The sequence below is a fragment of the Podarcis raffonei genome, chromosome 5, assembly GCF_027172205.1.
Source record: "Podarcis raffonei isolate rPodRaf1 chromosome 5, rPodRaf1.pri, whole genome shotgun sequence".
Taxonomy (NCBI): Eukaryota; Metazoa; Chordata; class Lepidosauria; order Squamata; family Lacertidae; genus Podarcis; species Podarcis raffonei.
In genome coordinates, this window is record NC_070606.1 from 28,923,877 (window position 1) to 28,939,178 (window position 15,302).

A 15,302-nucleotide genomic window follows, 5' to 3' on the forward strand; every position below is an offset into this window, starting at 1 on the left:
TAAAAAAATTGATAAGGACATCACACACAAAAAAGGCAGAGGCATATCTATTAGGAATTCTAGATAAAGATATCCCAAAAGATAAAACTAACTTATTTCTATACGCGACAACAGCGGCAAAAATTTTGATTGCTAGCTACTGGAAAGAAGACAGCATCCCAACAAAAAGAGAATGGTTGGGGAAACTTTGCGAGTACCTGGAATTAGCAAAATTGACAGATATAATAAGGAGAAAATCCAAAACTATGGTTATGAAGCAATGGGAGTTCTTAAATGATTATTTACAAAACCAGGGCTCAACTACAAAAATCTGGTTGTGTTTAGAATAATCTTGTGCGTAATATAAAAAATACCAAGTGAGACATTAAGGAAATCCAAAGGGAAAATATGAAGAACAGAGGTTCTGACGAACGGATTATTAAAAACGCGTGAGGTAAACAGTGGAAGGCTTTTTTTTTTTAAACGAGTTTATTTAAGGTAGATAAGGACAAGATGAAATAATACAATTGAATATATAGATGGGAAACGGCTATGTATTGTGAGTACTTACCTACTTTTAAAAATTTTCACTTATGATCTTTTTCTTTTACTTCTTTATTCTTTCTTTGTTCTTTTTTTCTTTTTTCTGATATCTTATCTTTCATTTCACTCCTTTATTGTGAATAACATTTTATAGAGGTATAAATAACTATAAATATGAAAAGAGAGAAAATGTTCTCTAATTCTTTTTCCTTGGTTAGATGTATTTTCTTTTGTTGTGACTATGTATGTTTTCTAATTTGTACTTAATAAAAATATTATTATTATTATTATTATTATTATTATTATTATTATTAATTTATTTATACCCCGCCCATCTGGCTGAGTTTCCCCAGCCACTCTGGGCGGCTCCCAATCAAGTGTTAAAAACAGTATAGCATTAAATATTAAAAACTTCCCTAAACCAGGCTGCCTTCAGATGTCTTTTAAAGATAGGATAGCTGCTTATTTCCTTCACATCTGAAGGGAGGGTGTACCACAGGGTGGGCGGGCGCCACTACCGAGAAGGCCCTCTGTCTGGTTCCCTGTAACCTCACTTCTCGCAATGAGGGAACCGCCAGAAGGCTCTCAGCGCTGGATCTCAGTGTCCGGGCTGAACGATGGGGGTGAAGACGCTCCTTCAGGTATACAGGACCGAGGCCGTTTAGGGCTTTAAAGGTCAGTACCAACACTTTTAATTGTGCTTGGAAACGTACTGGGAGCCAATGCAGATCTCTCAGGACCGGTGTTATGTGGTCCCGGCGGCCACTCCCAGTCACCAGTCTAGCTGCCGCATTCTGGATTAATTGCAGTTTCCGGGTCACCTTCAAAGGTAGCCCCACGTAGAGCGCATTGCAGTAGTCCAAGCGGGAGATAACTAGAGCATGCACCACTCTGGCGAGACAGTCTGTGGGCAGGTAGGGTCTTAGCCTGCGTACCAGGTGGAGCTGGTAGACAGCTGCCCTGGACACAGAATTAACCTGTGCCTCCATGGACAGCTGTGAGTCCAAAATGACTCCCAGGCTGCGCACCTGGTCCTTCAGGGGCATAGTTACCCCATTCAGGACCATGGAATCCCCCATCCCCTGTCCCCCCAAAATAGTATTTCTGTCTTGTCAGGATTCAACCTCAATCTGTTAGCCGCCATTCATCCTCCAACCGCCTCCAGGCATTCACACAGGACCTTCACCGCCTTCACTGGTTCCGATTTAAAGGAGAGGTAGAGCTGGGTGTCATCTGCATACTGATGAACACCCAGCTCAAACCCCCGATGATCTCTCCCAGCGGCTTCATATAGATATTAAAAAGCATGGGGGAGAGGATGGAACCCTGAAGCACCCCACAAGTGAGAGCCCAGGGGTCTGAACACTCATCCCCCAACACCACTTTCTGGACACGGCCCAGGAGAAAAGAGCAGAACCACAGTATAACAGTGCTCCCAGCCCCTCTAGACGGTCCAGAAGGATGTTATGGTCGATGGTGTCAAAGGCTGCTGAGAGATCCAGCAGAACTAGGAAACAGCTCTCACCTTTGTCCCTAGCCTGTCGGAGATCATCAACCAGCACGACCAAGGCAGTTTCAGTCCAAATGAAAACTTTTTCATACCAATTGGAATATAGCTTGCAGTTACAGTAGTCATTATTTCATACAGTTATTTTGTCTTTTAAGGAATGCTGGTCACTGAAGACACCTAGAGGATAGGATTACAAACTACACAAGTTCAAATATATCAATGGTAATGTAAGTACTAAATTGCTTAATTGGAAATTCCTAAACACTTATACTATCTTCTTCCTGCCTCTCCCATGTGTACTCTGTAGAGAATAGCAGAAAGATATGAGTACTGTTTCAAAATGGTTAGGGCAAATAGCCATTATGTATTGGATGAACCTGTCTGAAAGATGTTGTCATAGAGCTCATACCTTTTCTGCCCATTTGGAGAAGAGCAGCTCAGGATGTTTGTGTTTTATACTGGGGTGGGGGCGGGAATGTTTAAGCAGGCCTTCCCTTTGCTGTCCTCTACTTAAACCTGCAGCCTCCTGCTGGTTTCGACTAAAAGGCAAAACAAACCATGGGGAAAACCACACATGCAGTTTATTCACATTATATCTGCCTCTGATGTTTCCTGTACTTTGTGGCAAGCACAGAATACAGTTCCAGAGTGTTTGTTATTTTATTTTAAAAGTAACTCTGTTACCAAGTAAAGCATGTTTTGTTGATTAGTTACCTACCTTTTACCAATGATTTGCATTTATTTGTCCACAAAAATGCTTTTAAAAAATTGAAAGAAGTGTAACATATGACAATTACCCGAGGGTCACTGTGAAAGGTTGTTGCAGCAAAACCAAAATCTTTTAGCATACCTTAGGGCTTGCTGATCAGAAGGTCGGCGGTTCGAATCCCTGTGACGGGGTGAGCTCCCATTGTTCAGTCCCAGCTCCTGCCAACCTAGCAGTTCGAAAGCACGTCAAAGTGCAAGTAGATAAATAGGTACTGCTCTAGCGGGAAGGTAAACGGTGTTTCCGTGCACTGCTCTGGCTCGCCAGAAGCGGCTTAGTCATGCTGGCCACATGACCCGGAAGCTGTACGCCGGCTCCCTTGGCCAATAAAGCGAGATAAGCGCTGCAACCCCAGAGTCAGCCATGACCGGACCTAATGGTCAGGGGTCCCTTTACCTTTAAGGTAATATAATTGTCACAGGCAGTTTTCCCCAGCCCCCATTTTGCTTCCACCTGACCTCACTGTTTACATTTATTACTCTACCTCCATGATTTTCTGTGTGACATGAGAACTTGCTGGATCAGACCAGTGGTCCATATAGTCCATTATCCTGTTCTCCCTGTGGCTAATCAGATGACAAGCCCTGCTGACCTACATTGCTCTGATGGTGGAGGTGTGTATCTCACATACGTACACCTGTCACCTGGGATTTCATGCATCTGATAAGTGGAATTTAGCCTATAAAAATTTTAAACCATAATAAATGTGTTCATCTTTAAGGTTCTATGCTCTTTGTTGAATTAACTTATGATGCAACAATAAAAAACCAATCCCTTTCACATTAATACACCAGAAACAAAACAGCCTCAAAATAAATATGGCTGCAGTCATCATCAGTTGATCAGCTAAGCAACCACTGGCCCTGTAGAAGTTGCTGGACTCCAACTGCCATCAGCCTCAGCCAGCATGGCGAATAGTCAGCGATGATGGGTGTTGCAGTCCAGTAAGATGTGACAGAAAGCAAAATGATTGTTACCTCACTGAATTCTCAAACTTTAATTCAAAGCATCATTATCCTAGAAGTCGCAGAAAGTAACATTTGCACACCCAACTGTGCATGTTGCTAGATCTTTAAAATCTCATTGAAGCATCCCACGGCTCTGGCTTCACTAAAATCTCACCTGGGTATCCATACCTCATCCGAAGCACAGGAATTAAAGGACTTGCCGATCAGAAGGTCAGCGGTTCGAATCCGCGTGACGGGTCCCAGCTCCTGCCAACCTAGCAGTTCGAAAGCATGTCAAAGTGCAAGTAGATAAATAGGTGGGAGGGTAAATGGCGGCTCAGTCATGCTGGCCACATGACCCGGAAGCTGTACACCGGCTCCCTTGGCCAATAAGGCGAGATGAGTGCCGCAACCCCAGAGTCGGTCACGACTGGGTCAGGGGTCCCTTTACTTTTACCTATTTACAGTGGCAGTGGTTTCACAGTTCACATCTTGACATGACCTGCTACTATAAATGATGCACATAAAGCGCATTCAAAGCACTCTTCCCGTTCACCCAAGAGTCATGGAAACTGTCGTTTACTCCCCACGGAGCTACAGTTCCCAGCACCTTTTAACAAACTACATTTCCCAGGCTTCTTGGGGAGGGGAAGGTGCTCTAGAAGTACAGCCAGCGCGCTCTCTCCTTCTCTCGAGTTTTTAGCGTGTTGAGGGTTTTTTGTTTTTATTACCCACAGGAAGCGACCAGGCTCAACCTTGGGCAGCTCGGGGCAGCGGCTGCCAGTCAGAGCGGCGACACCGAGCTCAACGGACGAGCTGCCTGGAATCGGCGAACTTCGCTTCCTGCCTAACCTTCGGCCTGTGGAAACCGCCGGGGTGTTTTGAGGCGCTGCGGGGAAAGCGGAGGCGGGAGGTCGCAGCACTGAGTCAGCGGCCCCAGCCCTTAGAGGCTACCGCAGCCGACCGGCGGCGGTTCAAGGCCGGCGAGTCGCCTTTGTGAGGGAAAACCGTTGGACGCCGGTTACCAAGGAGATGGCCGGTCATCTCGCGGGGCGTCCGGGCGTGAACTGGCGGCCGCGCGAGAGAGCGGGCGTGGTGAAGCGGCCTCGCCTCCGCCTCGCCTGCTGGCGTGGTGCGCGCTGACGTCACTGCGGGCGCGCGGGGCGGAAGCGCCTCGGCGTCGCGGTGTTTACAAGCGGGGTGCTTGCCGTTGGGGCCGCGCTAAGGGCGCTCGGGCCGGAGCGGCGAAGAGGCCGCCTCAGCGCCCATGTGCCCTCAGCCGCCCATGGAGGTGATGGAGGGCCCGCTCAACCTGGTGAGTGGCGCCGAGCCGAGTGTGGGCTCCGCGCTGGCGAGCTGACGTGGCCGGTCGGATTCGCGCTTCCTTCTGGCGGGCCGGACGGGCGAAGGATAGATAACCGGGCGGGGGGGGGGGGAGAAGAAGGTAGTGTGTCCGACCCTTTATGGATGTCACCCTGTGGTAGAAGTAACCACCAACCCTGTAAGTTAGGCTGTTAATAATAATAACAATAGCAATAATAATAATGTCAACACCTAATAATGATAATAATAATAACAATAACTACAACACCCCACACACCCCATTGCGGGGGGTGGAAAGGTTCGAAGGAGGCGCATTCCTGGCCCTCTGGACAAGCGAGAACAGACGCTGAGGACTTCCTGTTACGTGGTTCTATTAGCCGCTGAGTGTAGGGAATTACTTCCAAGAGGGCCTTCGCCTACTTCTGCCTTCCTAATCATAGGCTCATTGGATTGGTGGAAGAGACGATGCAGGTCATCTTGTCCAGCCCCCCCCCCCCGCAGTGCAGGAATCGTTTGCCTGACGTGAGACTCGAACCCACGACCCTGAGATTAAGACTGCCGTACTCTACCGACCGGCGCAGCAATAAGACTGCTAGCACATTTGCAAAGCCAACCAGGATCCAGTATGGCTTTGAAATGGATGGGGGAGGGCACGGGTCGATAGTCTTGCATTGCAGGGTGTCAGGCTGGATGACCCTCGGGTCCCTTCCAACTCTACAGTTTTGTGATTCTATGACTGAGCTATTCCAGGTCAATGTTTGTATGAAACTTCTATTCTTCCAAACAAGGGACGAGGAACCTGTGGCCCTCCATATGTTGTTAGATTGTATCCAGCCAGCATGTCCAGTGGTAAGGGGTTAATGCAGTTGGAGTCCCACGGTATCTGGAGGGCCTCAGGTTCCCGCAGGTCGATTTGTAGGAAATCCAGGTTTCATGTACATGCCTTTTTGCAGTCAGTAGCTAATTTAGACATCATAGTTAAATAGATGTATTCAGAAGTACTGAATACTAGATGCTGTGGGCAAATAATGGGCAAGGGCTTGTGGGAACCATCTGCTATGTTAAAGGCACCCTTGCAGTGCTGATCCAGTTGGACCAGATTTTACTAGAGGACTACTTTAAGAAGGATTTGCAATGGGCTAAAATCCCAACCCTCCTGAAGTTCCCTGCCGTTGAGTTTAGCCACCATAGCTAAGGTTACCAGATTTTTTTCAATGAATCTGGGGACACTTTTCAACTTCAGTGGATTTTGTATGGGGACTGATTTGTAAATCCAGGGACTGTCCCCGGGAAACAGGGACATCTGGTAACCTTGCCATAGACACAGTTGCTTTTTGGTTGGCAACTGCGAGGAGGCAGTGCTTTCAGAAGGCCAGGTTTGGTCCTGGTGCATAGTAAGATGCACCATCTGTGGATGAATATAAAGGTAAAGGTAAAGGTACCCCTGCCTGTACGGGCCAGTCTTGCCAGACTCTAGGGTTGTGCGCCCATCTCATTCTATAGGCCGGGGGGCCAGCGCTGTCCGCAGACACTTCCGGGTCACGTGGCCAGCGTGACAAGCTGCATCTGGCGAGCCCGCGCAGCACACGGAACGCCGTTTACCTTCCTGCTAGTAAGCGGTCCCTATTTATCTACTTGCACCCGGGGGTGCTTTCGAACTGCTAGGTTGGCAGGCGCTGGGATCGAGCAACGGGAGCGCACCCCGCCGCAGGGATTCGAACCGCCGACCTTTCGATCGGCAAGTCCTAGGCGCTGAGGCTTTAACCCACAGCGCCACAAATACTTAAAACACAAATACTTAAAATACTTAAAAGATGCTTTTGAGCATTTAAAATGCTCCACATATACAGGTAACTCACAACTAATGTGAATTTAACTAGTTCGCATTCAGCTTAATGTGCTTGGCAAATAAAAATAATGGAAAGGGGACTAGGGAAAAAACTTTAGAATTCCCACCTGCCATTGAACCCATTGTGTTTAGACCATACACAATTTTGCTTTAGGCGCCACCTCCGGAAAGTAACCCCAGCGTAAGCTGAGTCACCTGTGTTACCTTTGCAACAGCCCTGTCAAAAGAGATCAGATTTGTTATCTGCTTGTTATAGAGGTGAAGAGATGGTCACCTTTGCCACTATTTATCAGCCATCTTTTTGTGTGCTGGACACTGAATAGAAATAGAAAACACTAGAGAGAACAGTTTGCTTTAATGCATTGAATTGAACTCTACTTCATGTACCACACAGCAAAATGTGTGGCAGTTGTCTTTACAGAAGTGTATCCTAATACCTTTCCTACATCTCTGTATGAAAAATAATTAAGTGTGAAGCAGCTCTTCTCCCTTTGTTACATGGTTGGTATTTGATCAGCATTGCTGAAAAGTCAAAGTACTGTGTTTAGAAAATCTGTACCACATGCAATTCAGAATTTGTATGATTTAAAAGTAAAGGTAAAGGGACCCCTGACAGTTAAGACCAGTCGCGAACGACTCTGGGGTTGTGGCGCTCATCTCACTTTACAGGCTGCGGGAGCCGCCGTTTGTCCGCTTCCACAGACAGTTTTTTCGGGTCATGTGGCCAGCATGACTAAGCCCCTTCTGGTGAACCAGAGCAGTGCATGGAAACACCGTTTACCTTCCTGCCTGAGCGGTACCTATTTATCTACTTGCACTTTGACGTGCTTTCGAACTGCTAGGTTGGCAGGAGCTGGGACTGAGCAATGGGAGCTCACCCAATCGCGGGGATTCAAACCGCCGACCTTCCGATCGGCAAGTCCAAGCGGCATAATGGTTTAAACCACAGTGCCACCCGTGTCCTGGGTGATTCTTACTGCACTGGTATAGTATAGTGGCTATAAGCTAAAGGTACCCCATTCAAATCTTAACAGAATCCACAAATCAATTTACCGGGCTTAAGCAGGCTGGTGTGTATTGTCTATTGTTAAATAGATGAGTGTCTATTGTTAAATAGATGACTACAGTCTTCACACTTTACAGTGTACATAGATATAAGTTTCTCCTACATTAGTATGAAAGTTGTGTGCAATGCAGCCCTCAGGTTCAGTGCCTAGAGGAAATAAATAGAACCGACTGTTAGAAGTAATAGATTAAATCTGGATGCCCACTAGTACTGAGTAGTTTTATTGGGCTTACAACAAAATGTTGCTGGCTTGGAAGGGTTATTAAACTGTCAGCAAATTTGACAGCATGGCCAGGAATGCAAAACACATTTACTTTATATGTGAGCCTGCTGTGATAGATGGAGCCAGTTGCCATCTAGTGCTGATTTAAGTATGCTTGCTTCAGAAGCTTCACAAAATACTTGGGCTTCAGTCCAACTACAACTTTGGCTGTAGACCAGCAAAACCATATGCAATCTGCAGAGTTCAGTGTCTCTTTTTAGGTTTAAGAAGATGTGGACTAAAATAGGTGGTAGCTTGTCAAGGAAAAGTAGTAATAACATGAAGGAGCAATAGAATTGCTTCCCTCCATTCAGTTCTATGGTAATCAGTACAAGTTGTGGCATTTCTCTTTCCTTTGCTTTAGCACCATATCTAAAAAGCTTGTGAGATTAAAGAAGCATAAATATTTACCCACAATTTGTATGAATAAGTCACAAAAGAGTCACAAAAGAATTACAAGACCACAAGTTACTTTTGAATCATGTAGAAAGAGGGCATCTATCTAAGGGCAAAGTCAAGAGGCAGGTTAAAGTGCAACCCATTGTCCAAATCATGAAGAGTTTGCTATCTAAACAGAATCAGGATGTGATGACGCAATGAGGGCAGCAACACATGATTCATGGAAAGAGGCATGCAATAACAAAGTTCCTTCAAAACAGAAAACAAGTTTGGCAAACGCAAAGCATATGTGGCTCAACTGAAACTCAGGTGACCAAAATGGCAAATGCAAAGTTTATTGTTTGCTTGGGCAGCTAGAGGGCCAGTGGGTAGGGCATAGTTTTAAGCCAGCCAGCCTCTTTTGGTTGGTGGTATTATTATTATTATTATTAGTAGTAGTAGTAGTAGTAGTAGTACCCTGCCCTTCATCCACAGATCTCAGGGTGGTTCACAGCATAGATTGGACCATCCCAAGACATGGGGTTTTACAAGCATGCAAACCCTCATATGTGCAGTCCAAATGTGGCACTATTTCATATTTTTGACGTGGCAAAACTACCATTCACGTTCTTTATTTCTGCAGCCATTTGTAGGGGTGTTGAATAGGAAATCCTTCTACATGAGTAAATGGTTCCAGCATGTCATGAGAGTACAAGGTGGCTCAGTAACACTACTTCTTTGCAGAATGCAGTCTTGGCATGTGATGTGCTAGACTACGAGCAGCCTAGCACATTTCAGGCAATCTTTGGAACACTGAGAGTCTTGGGGTTGTCCTGGATGGGTCTGGATTATTTTGGAAACACCATGGTCTTGAGGAGGAACAGTGAGCCTAGAAACAAGGCAACAAGGACTAAGCCAGGGGGAACCTGTGGCCTTCCAGAGGTTGTTTGGCTCCCAAATCCCATCACCCCAAGCCAGCAAGGCCAGTGGGCTACTCTGAGTAAAACATAGTTGCATCCCACCCAAAATAATTCTTCTGTTTATATATTATGTAAGAATAGGCCAAGAACAGTAAATGCATATCTCACATAAACTCAGTATATTCACAATCTAGGTGCAATCTGTTAACTAAAGGACATCCATGATCTCTTCCACATCTTATGTATTTTTTGTCAGCAATAGCATGTTGCTACTAAACAGCATCCATTATCTCATATTCATTTTATCCCTGTTGTAAATCTGCCAGCTAGTCTCACCGCATCATCAAACTTTGTAGTCCTTGGCAGCATGATTTCAAAGGAAATCCTCAATTTTTTTCTTGAAAAGTGTCAGTTACTGTTCTTGCTGCTCTATTTTTTTAGTTCTTCTCGTACCTGTTGCAGAGCAGCTGTCTTAGTGTGCTTTGACTGGGATGTCTGCTTGGTTGTGAAGGAGAGCCAGGTACTTTCTGCTGCTGGAATCTGCCAACATCAACTCCTGTGTTTGCTGCCAGAAATTCCCTAACACCGTATGTGGCAAGGAGAGGGACAGAACAGCTGCACAAACTGTATTCAGGGCCTGTCTCTAAAAAATAAATAAAAATCAACCCACAAAAAACCCACCTAAAAATAATATCTCCTGTTGCTGGAACTGTTCTATGACCGAAATAATAAATTCAATTCAATATCTCCTGTTTCTCTTCTGACAAAGTTACATGCTGATGTTTTCTGTTCCCATAGCAGCCTGTCTTTCTTGAGACTCAAATTGATTCCTCTAGCTACCATGACATTAGAATGTGCATCTCACAAAGGGTCTTAGCATTCACAAATCAACAAAGTCTTGCACTTCTCTTTCCTCAGAAAAAGAAAGGGTCAGGCTGTAGTAACATTGAAGTGTTTTGTAATTAAATCATGCCTGTGACTGACTATACATATTATTATTATTATTATTATTATTATTATTATTATTATTTGTAATTTTCAAGCAGAAATGTATGTTTAAATTGGCTGTATTTTCCCCTTATAACTGCACTATTTGATTGTTACTGGAGAAATAGCTGGTGTGCTGTTGGTCAGAGCTGCATTCCTCAGAGTTGCTCAGTATGCAGCCCCTTCCACTGAACCTTAGTGCCTTTTTATTACCCTCTAGGCGATTATTAATTCTTAGCTTAGAAATGTGAAAGAGGAAGACTCAGCTGAAGGAAGAGGAAGCTGCAGCTAATAATTCACTCCAGGGCTCAAACTGCATGTGGCAGTCAGATGCAATACACACACCTTATGTCTAAATGACACACCATTTTCATTTGCTCACTGTCTAACATTTTTTAAAATACATGAACTGCAATCCAGTGTGTGTGTACATGAGCACTGTTGTTATGCATGCAGGTGTGAAAATACCTAAGGCTATCACAGAGGCACACTTGACCTAAGCAATCAGCTTTATGATAATTCTGTACTGAGGGGCCAAGCTATCTTACACAGAACCTGAGACAGCTGACGTTTCTGTTGCATTGCCTGCCTTTTGTGTATCTACATGTCCGTTTCATGCAAAAGTTTGAAGTAACTAGAGATGTTTAAATAATAGTAAAAAATGCCAATAATTAAAAAGTTTGTTTTTCTTTTGAAGGCTCATCAGCAGAGCAGGAAAGCTGACCGTTTGCTGACAGCGGGGAAGTACGAAGAAGCAATTTCTTGTCACAAAAAGGCAGCAGGTGCTTATTTAACAAAAAGAGCATTGTATGGCTTGTGTGAAAACACTGTCCTCTAAGTACGCCTGAGTAGCAATCCTCTATTCAGCGCCAAAGCATGATTGTCCTGGCTGGGGCAGAAGTTTGTTGTCTTGGGAGTTGGTGTAAGCCTTATACAGAAGAAAAGTTAATTGCCTACATGTGCACGTGGAACTAAAATACATAAAGATCAAGGTGGTTGTAGAAAATCAGTAGTCAAGGACATAATGCAATTATCTCTCTTGAATATCCCACGTTAGAGCAGTGGAGCTCCTTACATGGTGGCTAAGTGACGGCCAAAACTGGGCATTGGCTGCCAAACTGCAGTTCATGTTAGGTTTAAGAGGTCTGTTTGCAAGAAAGTGTTTCTCCAATCACTTGCTCCTTGACACAACCCCTTTAAGGTCTCTCTGTGTGTGTGGGGGGGGGGGGGGTTGTGTCAATATTGTCTTCATCAATATTGCAGTAGATTTACGGTCATAGGCACACTTAGTGGGATCACAGGGTACATATCTGGATAATGTCTGTGAAGCGATCATTGTACCTAAACTCAATGTGACTTCTCTGTGACCTAAACATTTCTCATTTTGTGGTTTATTCAGCATATCTCTTGGAGGCCATGAAGCTGACACAATCGGATCAGGTGAGATTACACTCCAAAAATACAGTGAGCGAGCCTAGTATTGAGTCATTATCTCTATACCTATAAAATTGACTAGGACACCCCACCCCCAGCTTACATTCTGAAAAGGCAAGAAATGGTTGGGGAGAGATGTGTGATAAGAGGATGCAGATGCTGTTTCACTTCTGTATCCTTCACTGGCCAGGGTTCTAGAAAATAGTTGGCATTAGAAGATGATTTGTGGAATTACTAATATTATTTTGTTTAAAATGTTAGGAAATGTTTGTAAAAAATAGTTGACAATTGCTGTCAAGCTATAATAGCTTCATTGGAGTTGATTGCACTGTGCATCTGTCTTCCAGGACCAGAATCTATGTAGTGCCATAAATGATGTTTAATACTGTTTCTCTAATGAAGTAAATGCTTTAAAAACACTTTACCACCATTGGACGATATTTGACCAACCTTATTTCTCTTGTTATATCCAAGGGTAATTAAGGGTGCCTCTAATGGTGAGAAACTCATCCCTTGTTTTTGTCTTTTCCACAGGCCCAGTTATCATTGGAATTACAAAGGGAGAGCCACCTGAAACAGATTCTACTTATCCAAGAGCGATGGAAAAGAGCAAAAAGAGAAGAGAGGCTAAAGACACAGCAGGCTGTGGACAAGGATAGTGCTTCGTCGAAGCCGTCAGCTGAGGAATTTGATGACCAAAATGTGGCAGCTCCCGCTAGCCTGAAGTACAGCCCCTCCCCAGAGAAGGATGCACAGGCAATCCACGGTGTCTTGGATAGGGACCCCGACACACTACTGTTCCTGTTTCAGAAAAGAAAGGAGCCACCGGAAGTGTGCGTCGGAAGCAAAACCCCCAAGGACGACAAGACAAAAATTGAGGAGCAGGCCACCAAAATCGCTGTTCTAGAACGGCATGTGGACTTTCTCTTAGCTGAAAACGAGAGGTTGAAGCGAGAGAACAAGCAGCTAAAAGCTGAGAGGGCAAGACTCCTGAAATCCCCCCTAGAAAAGGAGCTAGATGTCGATGCCGACTTTGTAGAGAAGTCAGAGCTGTGGGGTCTGCAGCAGCATTCGGAAACTGCTGCCGCGTCAGCCTCAACTTGGCAGAAATTTACAACGAATGCCGGTAAGGCCAAGGACATTCCGATACCCAGCCTTCCGCCTCTGGACATTCCATCCCCCGAGCTCCCTCTGTTGGAGCTCTCGGAGGATATACTGAAAGGACTGATGAACAGCTAAGTAGAGACCACAATGTATGTTCACCTGTAGCTCAGCAAAATCCAAAAAAGGGAAACCCACCAGTACAGTTGTGATTCACAGGTACAAAACACCAACTACAACCCTACTGAGGGAGAATATCTTAGTGACTTTGTCACTGTGAAAAATATGCATGCTATTGGATCGGTTCAACAGGGCTGACTGTTTACCATCGTTGGTAAAAGCTAAGCTCTCTCTTCCTCCCCACCTTCAAGCCAAATGACTGAGGGGAGACTTTCAAGCAACTTGATCCTGCAGGGGTCTTATGCGATATGTAACATGTCTCTTTAATGCCATAAAATAATGCAAAACCTAAGTGGTGTGGGCCAGAGTGTGACCATTTTGGCAGTGGGGAAAAAAAGTTTCTATCATGCATTCAATTAATTTAATTATGCAAACCAGGTCAATAGATTGGATGTTGCTTCTGTTCCTCCACAGTATGGATCTACGTGCCACACTTCGCACTCCTGACTTAAAAATGCTTTATCAGGAGAGATGCTAAATTTACTACTACTACTTTTTTTATTTTAAGGAACCAAATTTTAGTTCTATTGAAATTTTGATTTGTTTACATAATCAGGGTGCTTAATAATGTGCGTGTTCTGTATATGAAACTAGTAGGCATTGTTTTAAACAAAATACAACGAAGAAGAATCCTTGATGCATGAATGGAAGTAATGGCAGTTGCCAGAACTTGACTGAAAATAAAAAGTTTTGGGTCAGTTTTGAATCTTACTTGTTCGTTTGAACACATAAAGCTGATGAATATTGAGTCAGACCACGGGTCCATCTAGCCCAGAATCACCTCTGACTTGCAGTAAAATTCCAAGACTTTCCTTTAACAGCAATCTCTCAATCCTATGATTTGAGTTCCTTTTAATCAGAGAGGCCAGGCATGGAACCTGTGGTGATATATTTTCTCATTGAGATAGCAGTAAGCTCCAAAGCAGTAAGCATTGGAAGCAGTTAAGTTCATAAAAGGAAGCTGTGGAGTCCTACCTGCATAACCAGTGAGCAGGGATGATGGAAATTGTAGTCCAGTAATACCTGGTAGACTTTGGGTTCCCCATATGTTCCTTGAGCAGGCAGGGGATGATGCTGTTGCAGTTTCTAACTCATTGAGGGAGCCATTTGCATCTTTAAGCAAGCTGAGGTGAAGGACTTCTGCCTGGCCTAGAAACAATACAGAGACTATACTACCTAGCCAGTTATTACAGTTCCAAGTATTGCCAAGGAAGTAAGTGGTGCATCTTTTTCTTGAATACCACCTCTTTCAGATCTTGGAAGCTACCAGTACTAAGGTTCAGTTCCTATAACTCTAGTGATAGCTTGGGGGCAGGCGGGATGGAATTAAGCATTTGTATTCTCATCTACCAAGGGACACGGGTGGCGCTGTGGATTAAACCACAGAGCCTAGGACTTGCCGATCAGAAGGTTGGCGGTTCGAATCCCCACAACAGGGTGAGCTCCCGTTGCTTGGTCCCTGCTCCTACCAACCTAGCAGTTCAAAAGCATGTCAAAGTGCAAGTAGATAAATAGGTACCGCTCCGGCGGGAAAGTAAACGGCGTTTCCGTGCGCTGCTCTGGTTTGCCAGAAGCAGCTTAGTTATGCTGGCCATATGACCTGGAAGCTGTATGCCGGCTTCCTCGGCCAGTAAAGCGAGATGAGCGCCGCAACCCCCGAGTTAGCCACGACTGGACCTAACGGTCAGGGGTCCCTTTACCTTTACATATTCTCATCTACCACATTATAAAAGGCAAACGGCATTTCCGTGTACTCTGGCTTCCGTCATGGTGTTCTGTTGCGCCAGAAGCGGTTTAGTCTTGCTGGCCACATGACCCGGAAAGCTGTCTGTGGACAAACGTCAGCACCCTTGGCCTGAAGCGAGATGAGCGCTGCAACCCTATAGTTGCCTTTGACTGGACTTAACTGTCCAGGGGTCATTTACCTTTTACCCATGAAAAGGAATATGACATGGGCACATTGGGCAGAAATGTGCAATAGCTTCAGGTGGGGTGATATTTATGAAGCAGGTACTTTGCATGGAGGTCCAAATGTTCCATGCCTGGATACATGCTCT

General features: G+C 44.9%; 1 protein-coding gene across 1 annotated transcript; it reads left to right on the top strand.

Moving 5' to 3' along the window:
* Positions 1 to 4,882: 4,882 nt before the first annotated feature.
* Positions 4,883 to 13,943, top strand: NRBF2 (nuclear receptor binding factor 2). Its single transcript, XM_053388375.1, has 4 exons — positions 4,883 to 5,060; positions 11,228 to 11,312; positions 11,930 to 11,970; positions 12,499 to 13,943. The coding sequence occupies exons 1-4, from the start codon at positions 5,013 to 5,015 to the stop codon at positions 13,201 to 13,203; spliced, it is 879 nt and encodes a 292-aa protein (XP_053244350.1). The 5' UTR covers positions 4,883 to 5,012; the 3' UTR covers positions 13,204 to 13,943.
* The last annotated feature ends 1,359 nt before the right edge of the window (positions 13,944 to 15,302 follow it).

Excerpts from the sequence above, each read along its gene's own strand:
- NRBF2 (XM_053388375.1), top strand. The coding sequence starts at position 5,013 with ATGTGCCCTCAGCCGCCCATGGAGGTGATGGAGGGCCCGCTCAACCTG. Across the intron at positions 11,313-11,929 it reads TTGTCACAAAAAGGCAGCAG|CATATCTCTTGGAGGCCATG; the intron begins GTGCTTATTTAA and ends TGGTTTATTCAG. Across the intron at positions 11,971-12,498 it reads AGCTGACACAATCGGATCAG|GCCCAGTTATCATTGGAATT; the intron begins GTGAGATTACAC and ends TCTTTTCCACAG.